At 35.9% G+C, this 19,904-nt stretch overlaps 2 protein-coding genes across 6 annotated transcripts in view; one reads left to right on the plus strand and one right to left on the minus strand.

Annotated features, from left to right (window-relative positions):
• LOC107696976 (band 4.1-like protein 1) overlaps positions 1-6,212 on the minus strand; it is a 63,593-nt gene extending 57,381 nt beyond the window's left edge. For all 5 annotated transcript variants that reach the window (XM_016497558.1, XM_016497559.1, XM_016497557.1 and 2 more), the window contains exon 1: positions 5,959-6,212. The gene's annotated coding sequence lies outside the window, so the exon portion shown is untranslated. The remainder of the gene's footprint in view (positions 1-5,958) is intronic.
• Positions 6,213-17,019: 10,807 nt separating this feature from the next.
• The window catches only part of LOC107696951 (endothelin-3-like), a 12,228-nt gene continuing 9,343 nt past the window's right edge, over positions 17,020-19,904 (plus strand). Inside the window, exons 1-2 of the mRNA XM_016497522.1 lie at positions 17,020-17,235; positions 18,180-18,387. Coding sequence (XP_016353008.1) covers positions 17,172-17,235; positions 18,180-18,387 — 272 coding nt within the window. The 5' untranslated portion in view covers positions 17,020-17,171. The remainder of the gene's footprint in view (positions 17,236-18,179; positions 18,388-19,904) is intronic.

The following is a 19,904-nucleotide window of genomic DNA, read 5'->3' on the forward strand; positions in this document are numbered from 1 at the left end:
CTAATTTCATCTGAACAAAATGTCGGAGGTGCTTGCAAAACTCGTCTGTGCAAAACTCACAGTCAGGCCATTGATATGCGAATGCTAATGTGTTCTGTGTGGTTAGGTTGCTGCTTACTGACTGAAGTCAAAAGAGCCAACCACCAAGCAGTGTTATTTTAGTAGCATTTATATAGTATTATAGTTTTTTTAATATTTTGATTTAGCTTTTATTTTTATATTTACATTTTTCATTTTAATTTAAGCTTAGTCATTTTATTATGTACGTTTTAGTTGGTAAGGCAACATAGATGTAGATTTATTTCAATTAACAAAAATATATAAAATAACATTAAAATAAAAATGGACTTGTTTTCGTTATTCTGAACACTTCTTACAAGCTCCCTTGATGCATCATTTTTTTAATAACTTATTCTAATATTTTGAACAAGCTTTCATTTTTCTATTTTCAGTTTTCATTTAGCATACATTTTTTTCTTTTTAATAAAAAATCTATTTAGCTTTACCATTTTAATTTATTAGCATTTTTATTTTAGTACTTTTAGTACTTTACAATATTTTAGTATACTTCAAATTAAGACATTTCATTTTTTTTTAAGTTTTTCATTTAATTTTTAGATTTAATTTCAGTATTATTTAAATGAATGAAAACAATATTAAATAGAGTTAGTTTAACAATAACAAAACTGCACCAAGTCTTGATACTCTGTTGTCTAGATAATGCTAAGGATCCAATGGAAGACCATTTGTGCCAGAAAAACTAAAAAAGATAACTGTGACAAAGGTCAAGAAATAAAGTTACAAAATCACACGATTTTTCTTTATTCATTTTACATGTATTCATGTAGCACAAACAGGATGAGCTACACCCCGAAGTTTAACACTTATGGCTTAGAACAAAGTATGAGCAATAATAACAGTGATTGTCTTAGCAAGAACCGCTAATTACAGTCGAGAAAAGGAACAGAGCGATACAACAACAGCAATGACCCTTTTTTGAGAGGTCTGTGACTCCATATTTCCATGCTAAAATATCATGATGGAAAGTATAAAAGGCTGTCCTAGGAAATAAACAAAGGCAATGCCAGATTCGATACTGAGGGATGTAAAACTGCTTTTAGCTCCAGGGTATCAGTGTCTCCTGGAAGGCATCACCACCTACCCCTTCATTTTCCACCTTGTGTCCATTTAAAAGATGTCAGTGAATCCAATGAATGTGAAAGAGGGTCTGATGAAGCGGCAAGAGAAAATTGCGCTGACTCACAGCAATCAGACAGAGTCATGCTATCACCCACAAGACCACAAAGCTTAACTTCCTTCTGAATAATTTACATTCTTCTGTACGATCAGGGCAGAACTTCATACATACAACTGACTCATATACAGGCAAATAAGCTCCCGTGGGAGGCAGCTCTCCTTCTGTGAGCAACAAAACCTTCCCAACCCTGACTCTAAAGCACAGACACTGTCCTCTCAAGACACACACAGCAAACGGGACACTGTTAAACATGAATGAAGAGTGATCTGCACTCTCTGAGCCCTGCGATGGGGGTGGAGAAAAAAGAGGGGGTCATTTTTTCAGTTTGTCAGCCCTGGAGGCCATAAGAGCAGACAGAGCAGAGAGGATGGATCTTACTGGGTTAGGGCCTAGAGAGGAAAAAAGGCCACAAAAAGAGGCTTATACTTAAGAAAAAGACGTTATGTCATAGTGCAACATCCTGTCTCTTCAGATGCCTCCGTCTGGTCTGGTTTTGAGGGCAGCACAGATGGATCCCCACAATGCAACTCAGGGTTATTTTAGTTAACTGAAACCATAAAAACATTTTCATAATTTGAAATAAATAAACATTAACTGAAATAGAATTATATATATGTATGTATGTATATACAGTATGTATTAATTATATATATACTGTATATATATATATCATCAGATTACACATTATACAAAATTCTTCCTTGAAATGTGCCTGTTAAAAGGACACTCCATCAAAAAATGAAAATCTTCTCATTATTTATGCATCCTCATGCTGTCCCAGATGTATATGACTGACCTTCTATCTTCAGATGAAAGATGGAGATTTTTAGAAAATTAATCCATCTCTTTGAGTCCATGTAATGCAAGTTGATAAATCCCTCAAACTTGATGCTTCAAAAACTACACAAAACAAACCCGACGGTAATCCATACGACCCCATTTGATGAATCACCGAATTTACTTCTGAAGAGAAACGGTAGGCATGGGTAAAAAAACTACTAATATTTTTACATTTTCACATTATAAACCCACGTTTCAAACCAACAGTCATACATGGGTTCATGAGTTCACACTTGACATAAACGTTGACATGTTATGAAAGTATATAATGTACGTGAGGATAAGTAAACGATGAGAGAATTCGGGGTCAACCGATATGTGTATTTCAGGGCCGATACCAATTATTACAGATCAAGTAAACAGATAACCGATATGTATATCTGGTGTAAAAATGAAATTGTCAGAATAACAAGGGCACTGAGAAAAACTTTCTTTAAATGCTTTTAAACTATTTTATCGGCAAATTGGTTTTGAAAATGACCGATAAGATAACCATAAAAATGCTTAATATCAGCGCCGATAATCTGACCCCTAGAGAGAATTTTCACTTTGGCCCTGTCAGAAATGTGAATTTGAGGTCCTGCGATAGACCATTTGTGAAGTCCAGGAGACAGTAAGGTGTCCTATTTACCATTTTCTGATTCTCAACAGTTCTCACAAGCCTCCTCGATGCATTTTTTTGCCGGGTCCAAGCTGATGTTGATTCCATGTTGGACTGCTATACCCGACAGATTATGCAGCATTACGTCACCAAAATGTGGGCTCAGAGATGGACTGCAATGGTTTAAGCTAACATTTGGGACAGAGCCATTGACTGTCTGGCCACCAAGCCAACAAAGCAGCCATTGTACCTTCGTTTTCAGACTCAGCCTAAATGTTTTGTTTATTGAGAGCACACGTTTGGCTGATTAACTCCAGTTTACCTGTGCAACACATTCGCCATCGGTTGTGCTCATGGGGAAAAAAGGCTGTGAAAACAGGATCTTATTCGTACAGAACTGCCAAATGCAGCACAATGCAATGCATGTCAGCAAACTGTCATCAGGGGAACTCATGGGACGTTATATAGAAACGCTGAGAGCATGATGGAGGCATGTGTAGGACGGGACGGTTGCAGTTTGCCATTAATAGCACGCTGTGCTCAATTAGTCCAAACAACGTGCTACAGGAATAGCTTGCAGAATTTTTGCCACTTTGTATTGCTACAGCCTTGAGATGAATTAAACAGTTGGTTTTCGGCTAATTAGCGGTGCCGGCTTTTACTATTGCTCGTTCCTGGGGTTTAAAAAAAAAAAAAAAAAAACTCAAAACCACTTTGGCGCATTACTCATCCACAGTTTCTGCTAAAAAAAAATGATACCTCAAATCATGCGGCTTGTTGAGGAGGTGTGCTATTACCTATTTAACCATTTCACACGTACGTTTAAAATATTCAAGCTGAGCCCCAGGAGTGAGTTAGACTGTTAGTTTAGAATGTATCACCTTACTATTTCTATGGCTACTCTTCAAGCTTGTCACATGATACACCGCAGCCACATTAGCACTGTATAAAAAATGTATTGGTTTTATTGCATTGTTCCTTTTAATTGAAAATATTCACAAGCTTGCTAACTATACTGTGAAATATCTAATATTCTGTTTCTCAAATATGTGTAGGTAAGTAAGAATAGAGAAAACTTTATAGTTACCTATACAATTTGTTTATGATGTGAATAATACACATCATTAAATTATGTTTAAAAGATTTCCATAGACATCATTGCTAGTATTTATGTGTATTTAAATGTCTGGAAAAATTACATAAACATTATGTGGGTGAAAACACTGAACAGCTGTAATATATAACAAGGGATGAGCTCTCTCTGGGCTCTCTTTGGTTCAGCGCCAAAGCGTGAAAGCAGATTGGAATATAGCAGATGGTCATGTGATATTCTAATAAAATCGGTGTGAACAATGGTTGAGCGATCAGACTTACTATTTTTGCTTGGTGGACAATAAAATCCCAATACCTTACATTAAAGGAAGGATCAAAAACTTGCGAGTGGGCTTTTTTGAATACCCCAGCAACCACATACAGTTGTTAACAAAGTTATAGGATCCTATGGGAAGCTTGTAGCATTATAGCGGCAGCTTTTATATGGCACAATAGCACTCACATTTTCTTCAGAATATGCTCAAATGTATTAAAAATGAAAGGCAGTAAGAAGCATGATTAACAAAATTGTCCAAAAATTAACGATTGTTCAAAAAGGTTTAAAACTAAGGTGTTTTTCATCTATTAATAACTCTAATCTGGAGATAGAAAGGAACAATGCCAAAATTCCCATGTGATAAATGATATGGCCATCCAGACCAATGCACTTCTGTGGTTTGGCAACAGATCCACTCATTACTTACAGGAAAGATAGGTTATTGTTCAACTAAATTTGTGTCCAGTTTTTTATGGTTTACTTAAATGTGTCTGCCTTGGTTTTCAGTCATCCACTTTGATTAATATCCAGGGCACTTTTTGACTTTTCCATGACCTTTCCAGTCATTTGTGATCACTGGATAAGAAAATTTCAATAATGATTCAAATCAGAAATTAGCAAGTTTGACTTTTAACAAAAGCAATATTTAGTCTATGCAACGTTTTACGTTTCTGGGTCTGGGAACATTTCAGTTATGTTGCTGTCTATGCAGGGTCAGAAATTTGTGTTCTAGAGATGAACGAAGGTCTTACAGGTTTGGAGCGACATGAGGGTAAGTAATTAATGACAACATTTTCCTTTTGATGGTTCAATTTGAACCATCAATGCAAATAACGACCCTTTATTTTTAAGAGCGTTTCGGAAAGGTTTCGTGAATGTTAAAGCTTCTCAAAGAAACCACAGATGCCAGTAAAGAACCTTTATTTCTGAGAATGTAGGGGATGTAGGATATGTCCTAGATTTGAATCATTTCCATTACTTTTCCAGGCCTGGACAACATAATTTTAAACATTCCCAGGTTTAAAAAGCAACTAGACTTGGTAATCCAATTGCTGGAGACCTTTGTATACCCATCTGAGCCTCTTCAGGCAAAACACAGTAGAAAAATCTGGTATGAACCACATGGGTGCTGTAGTATAAACAAGCCACACAACACAAACACGCCAACAAATACATAACAAGTCCAGCTGTATTCCGAAATGCGTTGGCAAATGTTCATTTTTCTCCCAGCGTGCTCCTTCAGCTCTATTATAGCAAACTAACACGGTACGTACTCCCGCGCTTTCCATAAATCTCAACAGCTTTCAGTTAATTGGCTTCTCGAGCCACACGAAGCGCGCGCGACTGCCCCCGATGCCACACCCTCTTTTCATTAAACAGCCTTGACACCTCACTTACATCTGAGTCACCAATATGCAACATTTAAATTATGGTGAAGCTCAGGTAACCTATTCACACGGCGCAGAGAAATGTTATTCTGACCGTGATACCATAACACGGCAAACGGGTAAGAAACACAGCAAATGAAACCTTGCTTTATGCAATATATGAAACATAAGTGGGTTAAATATCAGCGCTGTCCTCCACTATAAGTGAAATAGGTTAGTCTACTGTACCTGCACTGACATTACACGTAGGCTATTGTTCAGTATAACAACGGCATCCTCTAACTGTCCTCTCCACTAAACCCAGTTAAAAAATGACCACATGACCAAAAGCGGTAGCAACCCCTTGTTAACAGACCGGCCTGCCGCACAAAATGCCAGAATAACGCAAGATTTTAGGCTCATCACAAGGGCATAGGCTGAGCTCTCTCTGCAAGCGCTGAGAGGACACACACTTCACGGATAGTGAGCATACACGGGATGACATCGCAACAAAGAGCCCTACCTGTCTCTCCAGGTTTGACGCGCGGATTTCCGTCCAAATTCCGAGCATTGAGGGCTTGCGATTGCCACCGCCCTGCTGCTTCTGTTCTCCGTCAAAGGATGGAGACTGTCCGAGAGGATGAATGAGCGGAGGGGCGAGAGCAGCTCTCTCGGGTGGATGGATGTGAGGAGAGGAGAGGAGAAGAAGAGGAAGAGGAGGAGAGGAGAGGAGCGTAGGGGGCGTATGCGCGCTGGAATACACCAAACTCCTTCCTCACCGCTGAGAGAGCAGCGCTCAACTGAACACGCACCGATTTCATCATCACGGATGCGCTGTGAGCCACTGTTCCGCTTTATGTCCGTCCATAGACTAGCGTATTCCTGTTATTCAGTAAAGAATTGAAGAGACACGTAAATGTTAGAGCACACTGTATCTGTAGCCTATAGGCTATATTGTGGGAGCGCGTGAGTAACAATAAATATTATAAAAAAATACACCAGAATAGAATTGATTACTTTTTTGTCCCTATATTTCCCCAATACAAGGTAAAAATGTTTTGTCAGGCAACTACAAATGTGCTTCATGTGGTAATATTTAAATGAGTTTTATATAAGTGAAAATAGTATTAACTCTCTTTTGGATGCATTATGTTGTCTATTTATTTGTTTGTTTGTTTAATATACTTAAAAGTCTCTTAAGACCTCATTACTAAAACTAAACAAATTTAGACAAATAAAATTTGGGCGCATCATTAAAAAAAAAACATAAGAGCCAGAAAAGTATAACAAACTAACTAACTAATTAATTGAAATAAATAAATACATACATACATACATACATACATACATAATCTTTGAAGAATATAAAATAAGATATTTTGAATATTGTCTGTAACCAAATAGTTTTGGTGACCATCGACTTTCTTTGTGTGGATAAAAACAAAACACGCTTTTCTCAAAATATCTTTTATGTTCCACAGAACAAAGTTCCTTCCTTCCTTCATTTATTAGTCATTACTCTTAAGAACTAATGTTTTTTGTATAGATTTTGTTTGTAAATGTATTTATTTATTATGTTTTATATTTATTTTTTTCTTGCATTTATTTTCTTACTTTTAACATAAAAGAAGATTTATTTTTTGAAGAATGTTGGTATCCAAACAGTTTTAGTTACTATTGACAAACACACTTTTCCTCAGAATATCTTCTTTTATTTTTCACAAAAGAAAGTAAGTCATACAGGTCTGGAACAACATGAGGGCGAGTAAATTATGAAAGAATTTTCAGTTCTGAAATAAGTTAGTCTCAAACTAATACTGCAATAAACCTAAGAATGAATAACTCAGAAACACAAAAAAAAATACAACTATCATTTCCACAATCCATCATCCATGAAGCAAAAATGATGAGAAAGAGGACAACTTTAAACTTAGTTCAGCATGTTCAAACACTTTGAATCCACATCCTCCTCCAGAAATCCAAACATCTCATGGCATAGAAAGAATCCCAACCCCACGCAAACAGAAAAAAACCCCTGTGTGCACAACCGGTTTACTGACAGCCCTTCTGCCTACAGACAGCTGCTGATAGATATCCCTCACTTCTGAATTAAGTGAGCAGTCTTAAATGCACTGCTGATGAAACTGAATGTAATCACAGAATTATTAAATGTCCATTCAATCACCATGGTGTTAAATGAAGGCCTGCTGCCTGAATTCTTATTTTTTATTCTTTTTAATAAAAGTTTCAAATCTGGTTGAGTTCTGAATTTATAACCTCATACGAATACATCTGAAAAGTATTTTTCCATCCATACAAATAATTGCAGTTGTTTCTGGAGTATTATTGCATATTCAGCCCTATTAAACAGTGAGGTTGTTGCCTGATGGGAAATGTGCTCTGTAGTGGGAGTGCATTTGTAATTACAGCACAGGAAATGAGTGTGCATGCTGAGAAAATTACAGCAGAGTGTTCAAATGCCAGTCCTTATATACACAAGTGTGTGTATGGTCATGTGTAAGGCCATTATTCTAGAGAAAGAGCAGATACTTTTGTTGTTTGTCAAGAAACACTGACGAAGAACTCTCCTCAAATGAAAACTCGAGAACTGAGAGTGGAATAATAAAAGCACCTTACATAATAAATGTGTTTGGTACAGCTGGAACTGTTGCTATTAATATTTCAACCAGCGGATGGCAGCATTATTTTTTTCTGACCATGGTTCATTCACAGGCTTTTGTGTTTTGTTCACAGTGGCCTGATATGAAATACGCTATACTCCCATATGAACAGAATATGTGGGGGAATCATTGTCGGCGATGAGGGCGATCTTTCGAGTAATTACCATCATTATGCGTATTTTACTGGAAAACTACACCCTTGTTTTCAGTCCTTTGTGGTTCGGAGAGAATGTCATGAAAAGTGCATTTGTCATGTTAGAGATAAAATCAGATAGTTGGGAAATAAAGATCAGGATTTGAGATTTTTGTCATAACATCATAACATTACTCAAAAGCCACCTAAAAATGGTAAGCTGCAACCAAAATATGAGCCAGGGGTTTTGAGCACAGCAGGGAAAATTATGCTAAATGCAAATAATAAAATTCAACTAACCATGTGCATAAAATAAATTTGTTTAGCAGCCTTTAAAATGGAGGAGAAAAAAACTTACCATATCTTTTATTGCTGATGTCAAAAGCATCCAATGGTATTTTGACACAAATTCATTTGACATTTTGTAGAAGCTAAGTGAGGCAGATGGCAACATGCACCCGTTGCGTGAGATGTCCTCTCAAGCTACGAACAAAAGTATGCAAAGTTAAATAAAAAATACAGACATCATATTTAATATGGATTCACTTACAGGATAAATAGGGTTTGTTGTAAATAACGAGAGCGTGAAACTATGAAAAACAATTCAAGACATTAAAAAAAACTGTCACTGCTCCTTTTCAACTAGTGTCAGGATAATAATTTTGCATATTGTGGGGTCTATGGAGCTGATGTCAATATTAATACATTAAAAAGTACTTCTGCATCAGTCGCCACTTGATGTCCAATGTAAAATCTGTGGCTTGATGGAAAACCAGATCAACTGATTCAACACCTTCCCTGATACAAGACTTGTTATCTGTATTGTGGAGGGTCACAGTAACTGACGAAGTGTTGGTTTAAGGATTGGATTGAGGGAGGGAGGTGTGTCTCATACAAAGATAAAACACCTCTTCAGTTCATCTTACTCATTGTACATATTGAAAGAAAATGGGGGAATTTGTCAGAGCTAACTTTAAAGGGAGGACAAATATAACAACCGGTCAAATGTGGACAGGACTGTGTCATTGAGTTGTTTTAGTAATGAGATTCTGTTTCATTTTCTCCACCTACACATGTATCTGAGGGAGAGGGTGCATTATTCTTGCTGTGTTAAAATGATATTGCAATTTTTCCTCTTGAGAATATCATGCTTGATGAGTGTGTGAAAAATAGATTTTCAGTGAATTTAACAAAAAAATTATGGTCTGCATGTTTTTTTTAATTTACATTCAATTAATTAATACTGCAAGAAAACATCTTGCTTGACTTCATCTGACAAAACTGTAACAATTACCTATTTATATTAAAGGAATAGCTAACCAAAAAATGAAAATATGCTTAAAATGTACTCATCCTCAGGCCATCCGAAATGTAGATGAGTTTGTTTCTTCACCAGAACAGATTTGGAGAAATTTAGCATTATATCACTTGCTCACCAGTGGATCCTCTGTCGTGAATGGGTGCCGTCAGAATGAGAGTCCAAACAGCTGATAAAAACATCACAGTAATCCACAAGAAATCCACACCACTCCAGTCCATTAAATAAAGGCTTTTGAAGCGAAAAGCTGTGTATTTTAAAAAAAAAATCAATCAATCAATCATTTAGATGTTTTCAACTTAAAACCGTTTTTGTGTCAACTTGCATGCAATTTTTTCCTTCAACTGCATGGATTTAAATTGCTCAATACTATGTGTTTTTTGTCTCATGTTTTATATACAAATTGTGCATGTTAAGAGAATATTCATCCCAATAATACTCATAAGACAAAATACACAACACGGGGAACAACCAAACTCAAACTCAAAAAATAAATAAGTGCATATTTGGATGTTTTGCAGCAATAGGCCTACAACAGTTCTTTCAAGTCCTCGAATCTGATTGGCTGATAAGAGTGCGATATTCAAGTGATATTGGAACTCCAACCGTTTCACCGTTTGTATCACTCCGCTTGCGTATTTCTCACAGCGAGTGTCATGGCGGACGATCAATCCACTGTAATTTTTAAAATAATACTGTTTTTGTGTCACGGAATGTAGTTTTAAGAGTTTTTTTCTTAGGCGAGAGTTGTTTAGACTTCAGATATATGGTTAATAAAGATAATGTCTATTTGAAAATTTGCTTCGACATTTTCGGAGATGTGAGCTCCTGTGCGTCAGTGGTCGTTCAACATTCATGAACCCACCAAGAGCAGCCTCACCTCGGCCAGATCTTCTGGAATTTGTCGCTGGCTCTGATGTCTCTATAGTGGTTAATAAATAAATAATAAACTAGCAGTCTCTGGTCTCATTAATCTATTATTTGTTCCAGAGCAAATAGTTTTGGCAGAGGGCAAAATCTCATTACGATATATTTTATGTAACTTCAATGCTCTTTAGGTATCAGAGTACTACCTTTGTTAGTTTGTACTTTTGACTGAATTGCCTAGCAACTTTTATGATGGCTGTTTGTTGTTGTTTATTAAATATTATTATTCAATAATTTTATATAAATAATAGTAGTATTTAGTATTGGTAAACAGTGTGTGTGTGTGTGTGTGTGTGTGTGTGTGTGTGTTTCTGTATGTACTCTTAGTTATTGTGTATGTGTGTGTTTGTGTTGACCTGGGTCTCACTCAGCTCATCCCCATGTGTGTGTCTGTCTGTGAACTACTTTATATAAATAATAGTAGTATTTAGTATTGGTAAACAGTGTGTGTGTGTGTGTGTGTGTGTGTGTGTGTGTGTGTTTGTGATGGTGATTTTAGTTGCATTGTTCCGCCATTAGATGGCGACCAGAGACTGTTTTTACGAGTCAGCGGTAAAGACTTTTAAACTGAAAGGGACTGAAACGGTGTTGTTAATAAGGAATTTTTTTTTTACTTTTAACATCAGCTTAAGACACAGCCAACTTACGCAATGAGCAGCGCTGTCATTGGAAATCACCCTTAAGAGATGAAAGGATAGTACGACAAAGAGCCTATGGCTTTCCTCAGTGGGCATTCAAACTGATGTTTTATTGTGAATATGAGATATAGCTGAAGAATGAATGCTGTCTCAGATGCAGGTAATCACACTTTTTTCACAGGTTTTCAATCTCAGAATTGAAAACATGAGAACATCCAAATGTTTTCATGTCAACGTACGTTTTAAAGTACGTACATTTCTCGTGCACGTGCAATTTTTTATTTTTTTTTATACAAATGTCACTTTAGGGACTCCATAATATGGATCATAGCGCGGTCATTTAATAGATTTAATAGGCAGATAATCCCTCAGGTATGTGTTTCATTAACCTGGACTTGGCAAGTATTACATGAGCCAGTTTGGAAGTCTCAGGAATGTAGGATATGAAGGTCAGGGTCATCGTGCAAGATCTGCAGGTAGATAAGTTTGATGTATTCTAACTGTATCTTCTCTGCATGTGTGCTGGTAGAGAAGCAGGCGTTCTTGTAGCTGAGCCTGTATAATGCATCAGAGCAATTCAGTTTAAATTCTATTTAAAGCTTTAATGATCAGACAGGAGTATTCAAATATCAGATCAGTGCATGGTGTTTAAGAGTCATGAATTGTATTACTCTGTTTAAAGGATGTTTGAAATTATATTCAAATTGAGTGGTGAAAATTCAATGACACTTCCACCTGAAAATAATTTCATAATGGATTATAAACCGTAAAATACTAAAAGCAAAATTAGAATGTCCAAAAGGCTGTGAACCATCTGGGAATGAAGGCGTCCAACATAATGAAGTAATCAGGTCTCAATATTGTCTGCCAATGCCTTGAATCTCACCATCCCGAGTGCTCTCCAGTGTCTTGGATGCAATTTCAAGTCTACATTGATGTATTTCTTGTTAATGAATTGAAGCAGAACTTAGTAAGCATCCCCCAGATGCCTGCTTGATTCAGGCTCAATATAGCAAGAATAGTACTGACATTTTTCCAAACACTCACCCTGAATGCTCACAGTATCTGAGGGGCTGTAGAACAAAGCATTATGCAAACAAAGGGCATCTAGTTGTTCAAATTGCCACCAACAACTCAATGACTTTCAGACCTCTCACAGAAAAGGACCATATTAGAAGCACACAAAGCTTTTTCAACACAAAAATCCACTCCGTGGGAACTTCTTTTGTAATGCTGCTATAAAAACTATAAAAAATATTCTATTCACTGTAGCTTCGGGTCACAGAGGCTTTTCATTTGGTCAACTCTCTTGCACAGGTAGGTGGTTTGTTGTTTGATTTCGTTCACATATTTTGATGGCCTTATCTCAGATCAGTCAGCTAGAATTCCTAGAGAACAATTAAGTAATGAAAGGCTATATGGTTTTTGACAAAACTCCCTTTCCACACCTACTTTTTCACTTTCTAGGTCCGTTTTCTTGTTCAGAGGGCACATAGCCAACATGTTACTTTTCAGATAGATAGATAGATACACTGTAGTGCTGTATGAGAAAGCCAAGAACATTTCACAAACATTTATACTTTCCCAATTACAAAATCTTGATTTATACATGATTATGACAATCATGTAACAATAACACCAACAAGAATAGAGAGCAATAATGGAGAATTCATATATAACAAAAACAATAAAATAGAGTTGGTGGTCATGGTAAAGTTTATAATGTTTTTTTTTTTTTTATGTATCTTTCCACGCCTACTTTTTCACTTTCTAGGTCCGTTTTCTTGTTCAGAGGGCACATAGCCAACATGTTACTTTTCAGATAGATAGATAGATAGATAGATACACTGTAGTGCTGTATGAGAAAGCCAAGAACATTTCACAAACATTTATACTTTCCCAATTACAAAATCTTGATTTATACATGATTATGACAATCATGTAACAATAACACCAACAAGAATAGAGAGCAATAATGGAGAATTCATATATAACAAAAACAATAAAATAGAGTTGGTGGTCATGGTAAAGTTTATAATGTTTTTTTTTTTTTTATGTATTTTCCATTAGTTTGTTGGCCAAAAAGCTATCTCAGTGTGTAAAATTCTTATGAATATACAATTATTTTTACATTTTTTTTATGGTGTACTTTACCTGCTGACACTGAAGCATTAAGCATTGCTAATGAATTTAATTCAGTTCACTTTAATTCTTAGTGCTTTTAAAAAATACATATTCTTCCAAAGCAGTTGTATAAAAAATAGCTCCTTTCAAAACCCCGCAATAAATCAGTAAAGAGTTTTACGTCTAATGTAGCTGAGTGATGATAAAACTGGACTATTAGGCCTTTCATATTTTTGGAATACTGGCTGCATTTTAAACAATCTGGAGCTTAGGTTATTCTATTTATTAAGTGAAAGAATGATGTTTATAGAGACTGTAGAGGATGGTACACTACAGAGGTTTGATTTTAGCACAAGGAAGTTACTTGGCATCCGTTTTTAATGTTCTGTAGCATCTGTGGAAAAGTTAAATTTCATTTGGTCTAGAAAAATGTAAAGATGTGTCTTCTGTACAACTGTGAAAGCTAACTTTAGAAAATATAGTCTGTTTAGGTCTTTTTTAAAGATGTCAGTTAGTGTTCAATTGTGCGTTTCTACAGTACAGACTTTAGGGTAGTGCCATATTTAATTTTTTGACTGCATGACAGAGATTAAACAACAATGTGTTTTGTTTAACAGCTGATGAAACTGCTTTCCAGAAAACTATTTTTGAAAGTCATATTTTTTAATAATTATGTGATCTAGAACCTTTATGCAGTGCATGCTGTTGAAAATATATCCATATTACATCGCAATAACAACCTGAAATAAGATATATATTACATTTTGTTAATTAAGAAGCAATGCTGGATTTTTCAGAATTCTGTGAATTTCAAGAGGTAATCTCTTCGTCATTGCTTGTTAATATTTTTTTTAATTGAAAGACTCACATTCTTTCCTTTATAGGTTTGTTTGTTCTGAAATCATGGGAATTTTAGTTGAAAAATAGAAGAATCTGTGGAATTATTTTTGATGAAAATATCCAATATATTCATTGGAGATTAAGATTGTAGTTTTTCATGAGCTTCTCTCCAAAATAAGTTATATTTTATAATCTCCCTGCACTAATACTACAACTTCTGTACAATATTACATTTCTGAATGGGGTGTCAGGTTTATGTGGAATTTAGTCTATAGAAAGGGCACTTTTACTAACCTATATTCATTTCAAGTCCTGCCATGGTAGGGTCAGGAAAGTGATTAAACTAGAGATTTTCTGTACAGTTTCATAGCTGGGTCTGGGCAATGCTTCAAGTGTGTGTTGTTTTACTTGGCTGTACAATCAAACTGTGTTTTCTTTGTGCATACACAGTATGTTTGAATACTGATCTAACATATATTTTCCTTGCATGTACTTAGTGGCTTTTGAGGTAGAGCTTTGTACTCAAACCTCCAGGCAGAGCATGCATAAATGTCCCCAGGAGTTTGGCTCCAAAAATGTTTTTCATCATAATAACTCTGTGCTTATGAAAACGTTGTTTGTTGTTAGATAAGCACCTTTGGAAATTATATCCACAATGGATATAGCAATTTATCAAATGTCCAGCATCAACTTTTAATGGGTACAACATGAAGTGGTTATATAATATAATATTTGACATACATTTGATCTGAATTAATGCGTAGTCAGTCTATGGGTATTTCTGAATTGCAATTGTGTTGCAATAATTGCAAAATTACAGCAACTGATATAAAAAACTTTCCCCACTGTCCACAAAAATGAGAGATGCTTGTGAGTGAATTGTTTCTGTTTTTTTCCGCTCAATATAATTGGTGTAGAATTCCTCTTTCTCCACTGCAGTTAACCAGGGTGCTGGATGGGAAAACGGCCTGATGTTTGTGGGTTTGATTTAGGGTTAGGGATAGGCATGTCTCATGCCCAAATACAGCTTCTGCCAAGACCCTTATGAAATTCAGATAAGTCAATGTGTCATTTTGCATTAAAATAATAGCATGTCTATCTAATAGGCTATTTTATCAGTTGGGAATAGAACATTAGATACAACACAGAATGAAAAAAACTATGTTGTATAACTCTGGGTATATTGTGAACCAAATATTACAGATGTGTCTTACATTTTAATGATGCGACCTAAGTGACAAAAGTTTAGGTGATAAATAACGCCGCCAGACCCTGAAGAGATTTATAAAGGCCTTGAAATTCTCTGAGGGATACTGGCCATCAAACTTTACACCGAAGAGGAAATTGAGGTCACCAGGACACTGAGGTGGGCAGTCTAAATGTTTATTTGCTTTGAAGTGACTCCATAGTACCTTGTGGGTTAAAGGAAAAAGGTTTTCACCCTTTAGCATCCTGCATAGAAGCTTCTGATTTAGGTCAGTGTATAAGACCTTCAAATGCAATAAATGTAATAAATGTATAATTGTGTATAAATAATTCTTGAAAATTTCCCCTAAAGAAAACACTTAAAGAATTAGGTGTGAACCCACTTAATAATTCACCCAAAAATGAAAATGTACTCACCCTCAGGTCATCCAGTTGGTAGATGGTAGATGGAATCTCTTCGGAACAGATTTGGACAAATTTAGCATTATACATGCTCACCAATGGATCCTCTCTGCAGTGAATGGGTGCCGTCAGAATAAGAGTCCAAACAAATGATAAAAACGTCCACTGGAGAAAGCAGTATTATGGATAGAGGACTCATATTTTAGCCGAAAGCAATGGTTTGAAGTTAAAAAAAAAAAGTCTGAATGATGGATTTCTTACAAACATCAGTTTACAAACAGCTTTTTGCTTCACAAGATGTTAATTGATGGACTGGAGATGTGTGGATTACTGTATTTTTTTTATTAGCTGTTTGGACTCTCATTCTGACGGCACCCATTCACTGCAGAGGATCAATTGGCTAATGCTAAATTTATCCAAATCTGTTCCGATGAAGAACAAACACATCTACATGTATGATGGCCTGAGGGTAAGTACATTTTCAACTCGTTTTCATTTTGGGTGAACTATTCATTTAATATCATTTCATAATGGTGAATAACTACTACACTGAAACTGGTTTTATTCGAGTCAAAAAATATTATTTGATGTCACTGGATCAATTTATACCAACAAATGTATTGGCTTTCATAAAATCCAAACAATACAGTAGGTTTTTATTCTTATAACATCTAAATAATAAAAGCAACTAGATGTAGTAGCAAGTAGCCTACATTATTGTAAAGGAAAGTGAATTCTTGGAGGTCCACTTTTCTACCTTCTAAAACCTTATAAAATGCCTTATAGTGCCACATTATAACTAACATTGCCAAAAGGAAAAGGTCACTGTGCACACAAGATCATTGCAATATAAAGTGCGGGTTGTTAAATGCCACAATTAACTATTCTACAGTTTTGTGAACTTGAGGTGCCATATGAAAACCATATGCTTGGATTTCAAAAGAGGCCAACCTTAATGTCTTCCAGCTATGAAGGTAAACCAATAAATAATGGACTAGGTACATCAACATGAGCGAATTCCTCAATGTTAAGGAAGTTAGTTGCTAAAATGCCCTCAAAATTCCTGAAGTGGAACAAGACAATGGATTGTAAATCACGGTCTCTTTTAGGATCTATATACAAAAGATGGAACTATAAAGGGACGTGTCCAAACTCCTAAGTGCTCTACTTTTTTAATATCATGCACAGGATCTGTCACGTTTCAGTCGCTCCTCTCAAACTACGCTTGTGCACGTGAGCACAGTGGGTGGTGTCAGCACGCACTATAAATCTACATTTTGTCTGACCGTTAGAAAAAAAATCTCATTTTCCTTTACACCAGAGCAAGAAGATGATGCTCAGAATTGGTTTGTGGGCTGAAGTGGAATTGTTTTGGAAGACATTTTTCATTTAGAAATTCGGATACTGCGTCTGACAACTTCTTCACATATCAATATTGGTCGCGCGCTCAATAAGGACTCTGGCAAAATGGCAAAACTGTTTCCTGAAGCTCTTTTGTTAACTGTTAGCTTGTTAAACATTTTCACCGCGGGTAAGTGCTCAAACTAGACTGAACCACTGTTTTCTTGTGAGTTTTGTGAAGTGGGTTTATAGGAGCAATTAACTGTTTGTTATTTGTCCAGTTTTAAGTTATATTTAGCCTACGTATTTTATTGTCATTCAGTTTTTATGACTTTCCCCATTAGCGAGTGTTATGTAGCTAATTGGTAGCCTAATGAAATCTCTGTAAAGAACATGACCAGGTCATAAGACAGAATAAATAATGGCTTTAATTTTTATTTAATTTAAGGTTACTTTTTGCGCTGTGACATTATTGTCATGAAAATTAAGCAAATTTTCTTTACAATTCTAATATTCCTCAATACTGTAATGCAATAATAATGGTAACACTTAAAATAAGGTTAAAATAACAATCTTAGTCCATGTTAATTTCAATATTTACTAATAAATGATTGAAATCCAAAGCTGTATCTGTTGTTATTATCTAATGAACCAGAGCTACATTGAACTAAAATGATGGAAGTACAACCATGGACAGTGACTGTCACCATGGAAATTATTTATTATAATAATAGTAAAATAATAAATAAGATAGAAGTGTTATTATTGTTGTTGTTGTTGTTGTTGTCATTATTATTATACAAAATAGTTTTATTATTATAAAAATATTATCATTAATAATAATAAAAATACTTCTGTGCAGTGAAACAATAAAACTGTATTACATTATGTTGTCAGTAATGAGGATCTAATGAGAATCACCAATGAGAATAATGGTACTTAAACAAAAACAAAAGTCACAAAAATAATTATAGTCCTAAAATAGGCTTCATTTACCTTAATAATATATTAACTTTTAAGTTTTTTTTTTTACTTTTTTCCCTACATTTGCACTTTTCAATTCCAATGTAATTGAAGTGTACTTTGACATTAGCTATGCCCTTTTATAATAATTGATTATTGTTCAAATTAAAGGTGCATCATTATCCCGGACAGGAGTCCTGCACTCATCTCTAGTCTTCTCTGATGATCCGAACAGTGTTTTACATCAGCAGACAAAAGCAGAGCTCATTTCAGCATCACACTCCCGTACAAGAACCAAGCGCTGCACTTGCTACTCTTTTAAGGACAGAGAATGTGTTTATTACTGTCACTTGGGCATCATCTGGATCAACACCCCACAGTGAGTACATTCATTATTCCCAAGATCTCCTGCAACTGATGCTTGGTTTGTCTACTGAAGAGACACTAATAAGTGATTAGTATTTCACCAAATCTTATATATTAATGAATACTTTGATAATCCATTACCATTTTATTTTGCTTAATAGTCTGTTTCAAACCAATGCAAATTAAAGTAAAATGTATGCTAAAATGCCTAGTAATAATATCAACAATAATAATAATAATTTTCACAATTTTAATATATTTACCACCCACAAACCAAGTGTTAATTGGTAAAAGGTAGAACTTTCTGCAGAAACGCACTCCTCTGAATGTGGTATTGTTGGTTTGGTCTCAAGAGGGGTGAACAAAATTAACCCCTGGAAATTAATACATTCCATGCATGAGATCAGGGCAAGGATTCTAAGTCATGCTGAAGAATCTATTTGGAATTTCTTGAGTTCCTTGTTCAGGCCTGTAGCTTGACGAATGATCAACCCAGTGACCTTTATATTCAGGACAGAAGCACTGAGAGGCACTTAAAAGTAATTGGATATGGTTGTTCTGTCTATTTTTCTTTTTCATTCTATTAGACCAATATTGTTTTCCATTAAAGAGTCATAGAGTAGTTGTAGTTTAGCTTGGATTATTAAGGGGAATAAGGACAAAGCATGAATAAAGTACAGCCTGTAAAATTATATATAAAGGGTATCTCAGGAACCACACTCCAGTGGTTTGAGTCTTACCTATCAGATAGGTCCTTCAAAGTATCTTGGAGAGGTGAGGTGTCCAAGTCACAACATCTAGCTACTGGGGTGCCTCAGGGCTCAGTTCTTGGACCACTTCTCTTCTCTGTCTACATGGCATCATTAGGTTCTGTCATTCAGAAACATGACTTTTCATATCACTGCTATGCTGATGACACTCAACTCTACCTCTCATTCCATCCTGATGATCCGACGATAGCTGCTCGCATCTCAGCTTGTCTAACAGACATTTCTTGCTGGATGAAGGACCATCACCTTCAACTCAACCTTGCCAAGACAGAACTGCTTGTGGTTCCAGCAAACCCATCGTTTCGTCACAATTTCACCATCCAGTTAGGCACATCAACCATAACTCCTTCAAAAACAGCCAGAAACCTTGGAGTTACGATTGATGATCAGCTGACTTTCTCAGACCACATTGCTAAAACTGCCCGGTCCTGCAGATTTGCTTTATTCAACATCCACACCAAGCTGATTTCAAAGAACTAGCGGCGACAAAAGACGACGGTGTTGTCGCCTCACGTCGGCAGTGTCGGACCAAAAAGCTGCGCTCTAATGCCGGGTTCAGACTACACAATATTTTTGTCGGTCACGATAGTCACTGTGTCAGACTACACGATTTTGACTCCTAAAATCTTGTCGTGTCGTGGACAAGAAACATGTCAGACTACACGTTGCTTCCCGACCATTCATCGTGTGCCGTCTTTAACGACGCGCGTGATGTCATCGAGAAGGCGGAACTAGCGACTGACTTCCGAAAACAAGAGTG

This window comes from Sinocyclocheilus anshuiensis, unplaced genomic scaffold, assembly GCF_001515605.1.
Source record: "Sinocyclocheilus anshuiensis isolate Anshui unplaced genomic scaffold, SAMN03320099.WGS_v1.1 scaffold130, whole genome shotgun sequence".
Lineage (NCBI taxonomy): Eukaryota > Metazoa > Chordata > Actinopteri > Cypriniformes > Cyprinidae > Sinocyclocheilus > Sinocyclocheilus anshuiensis.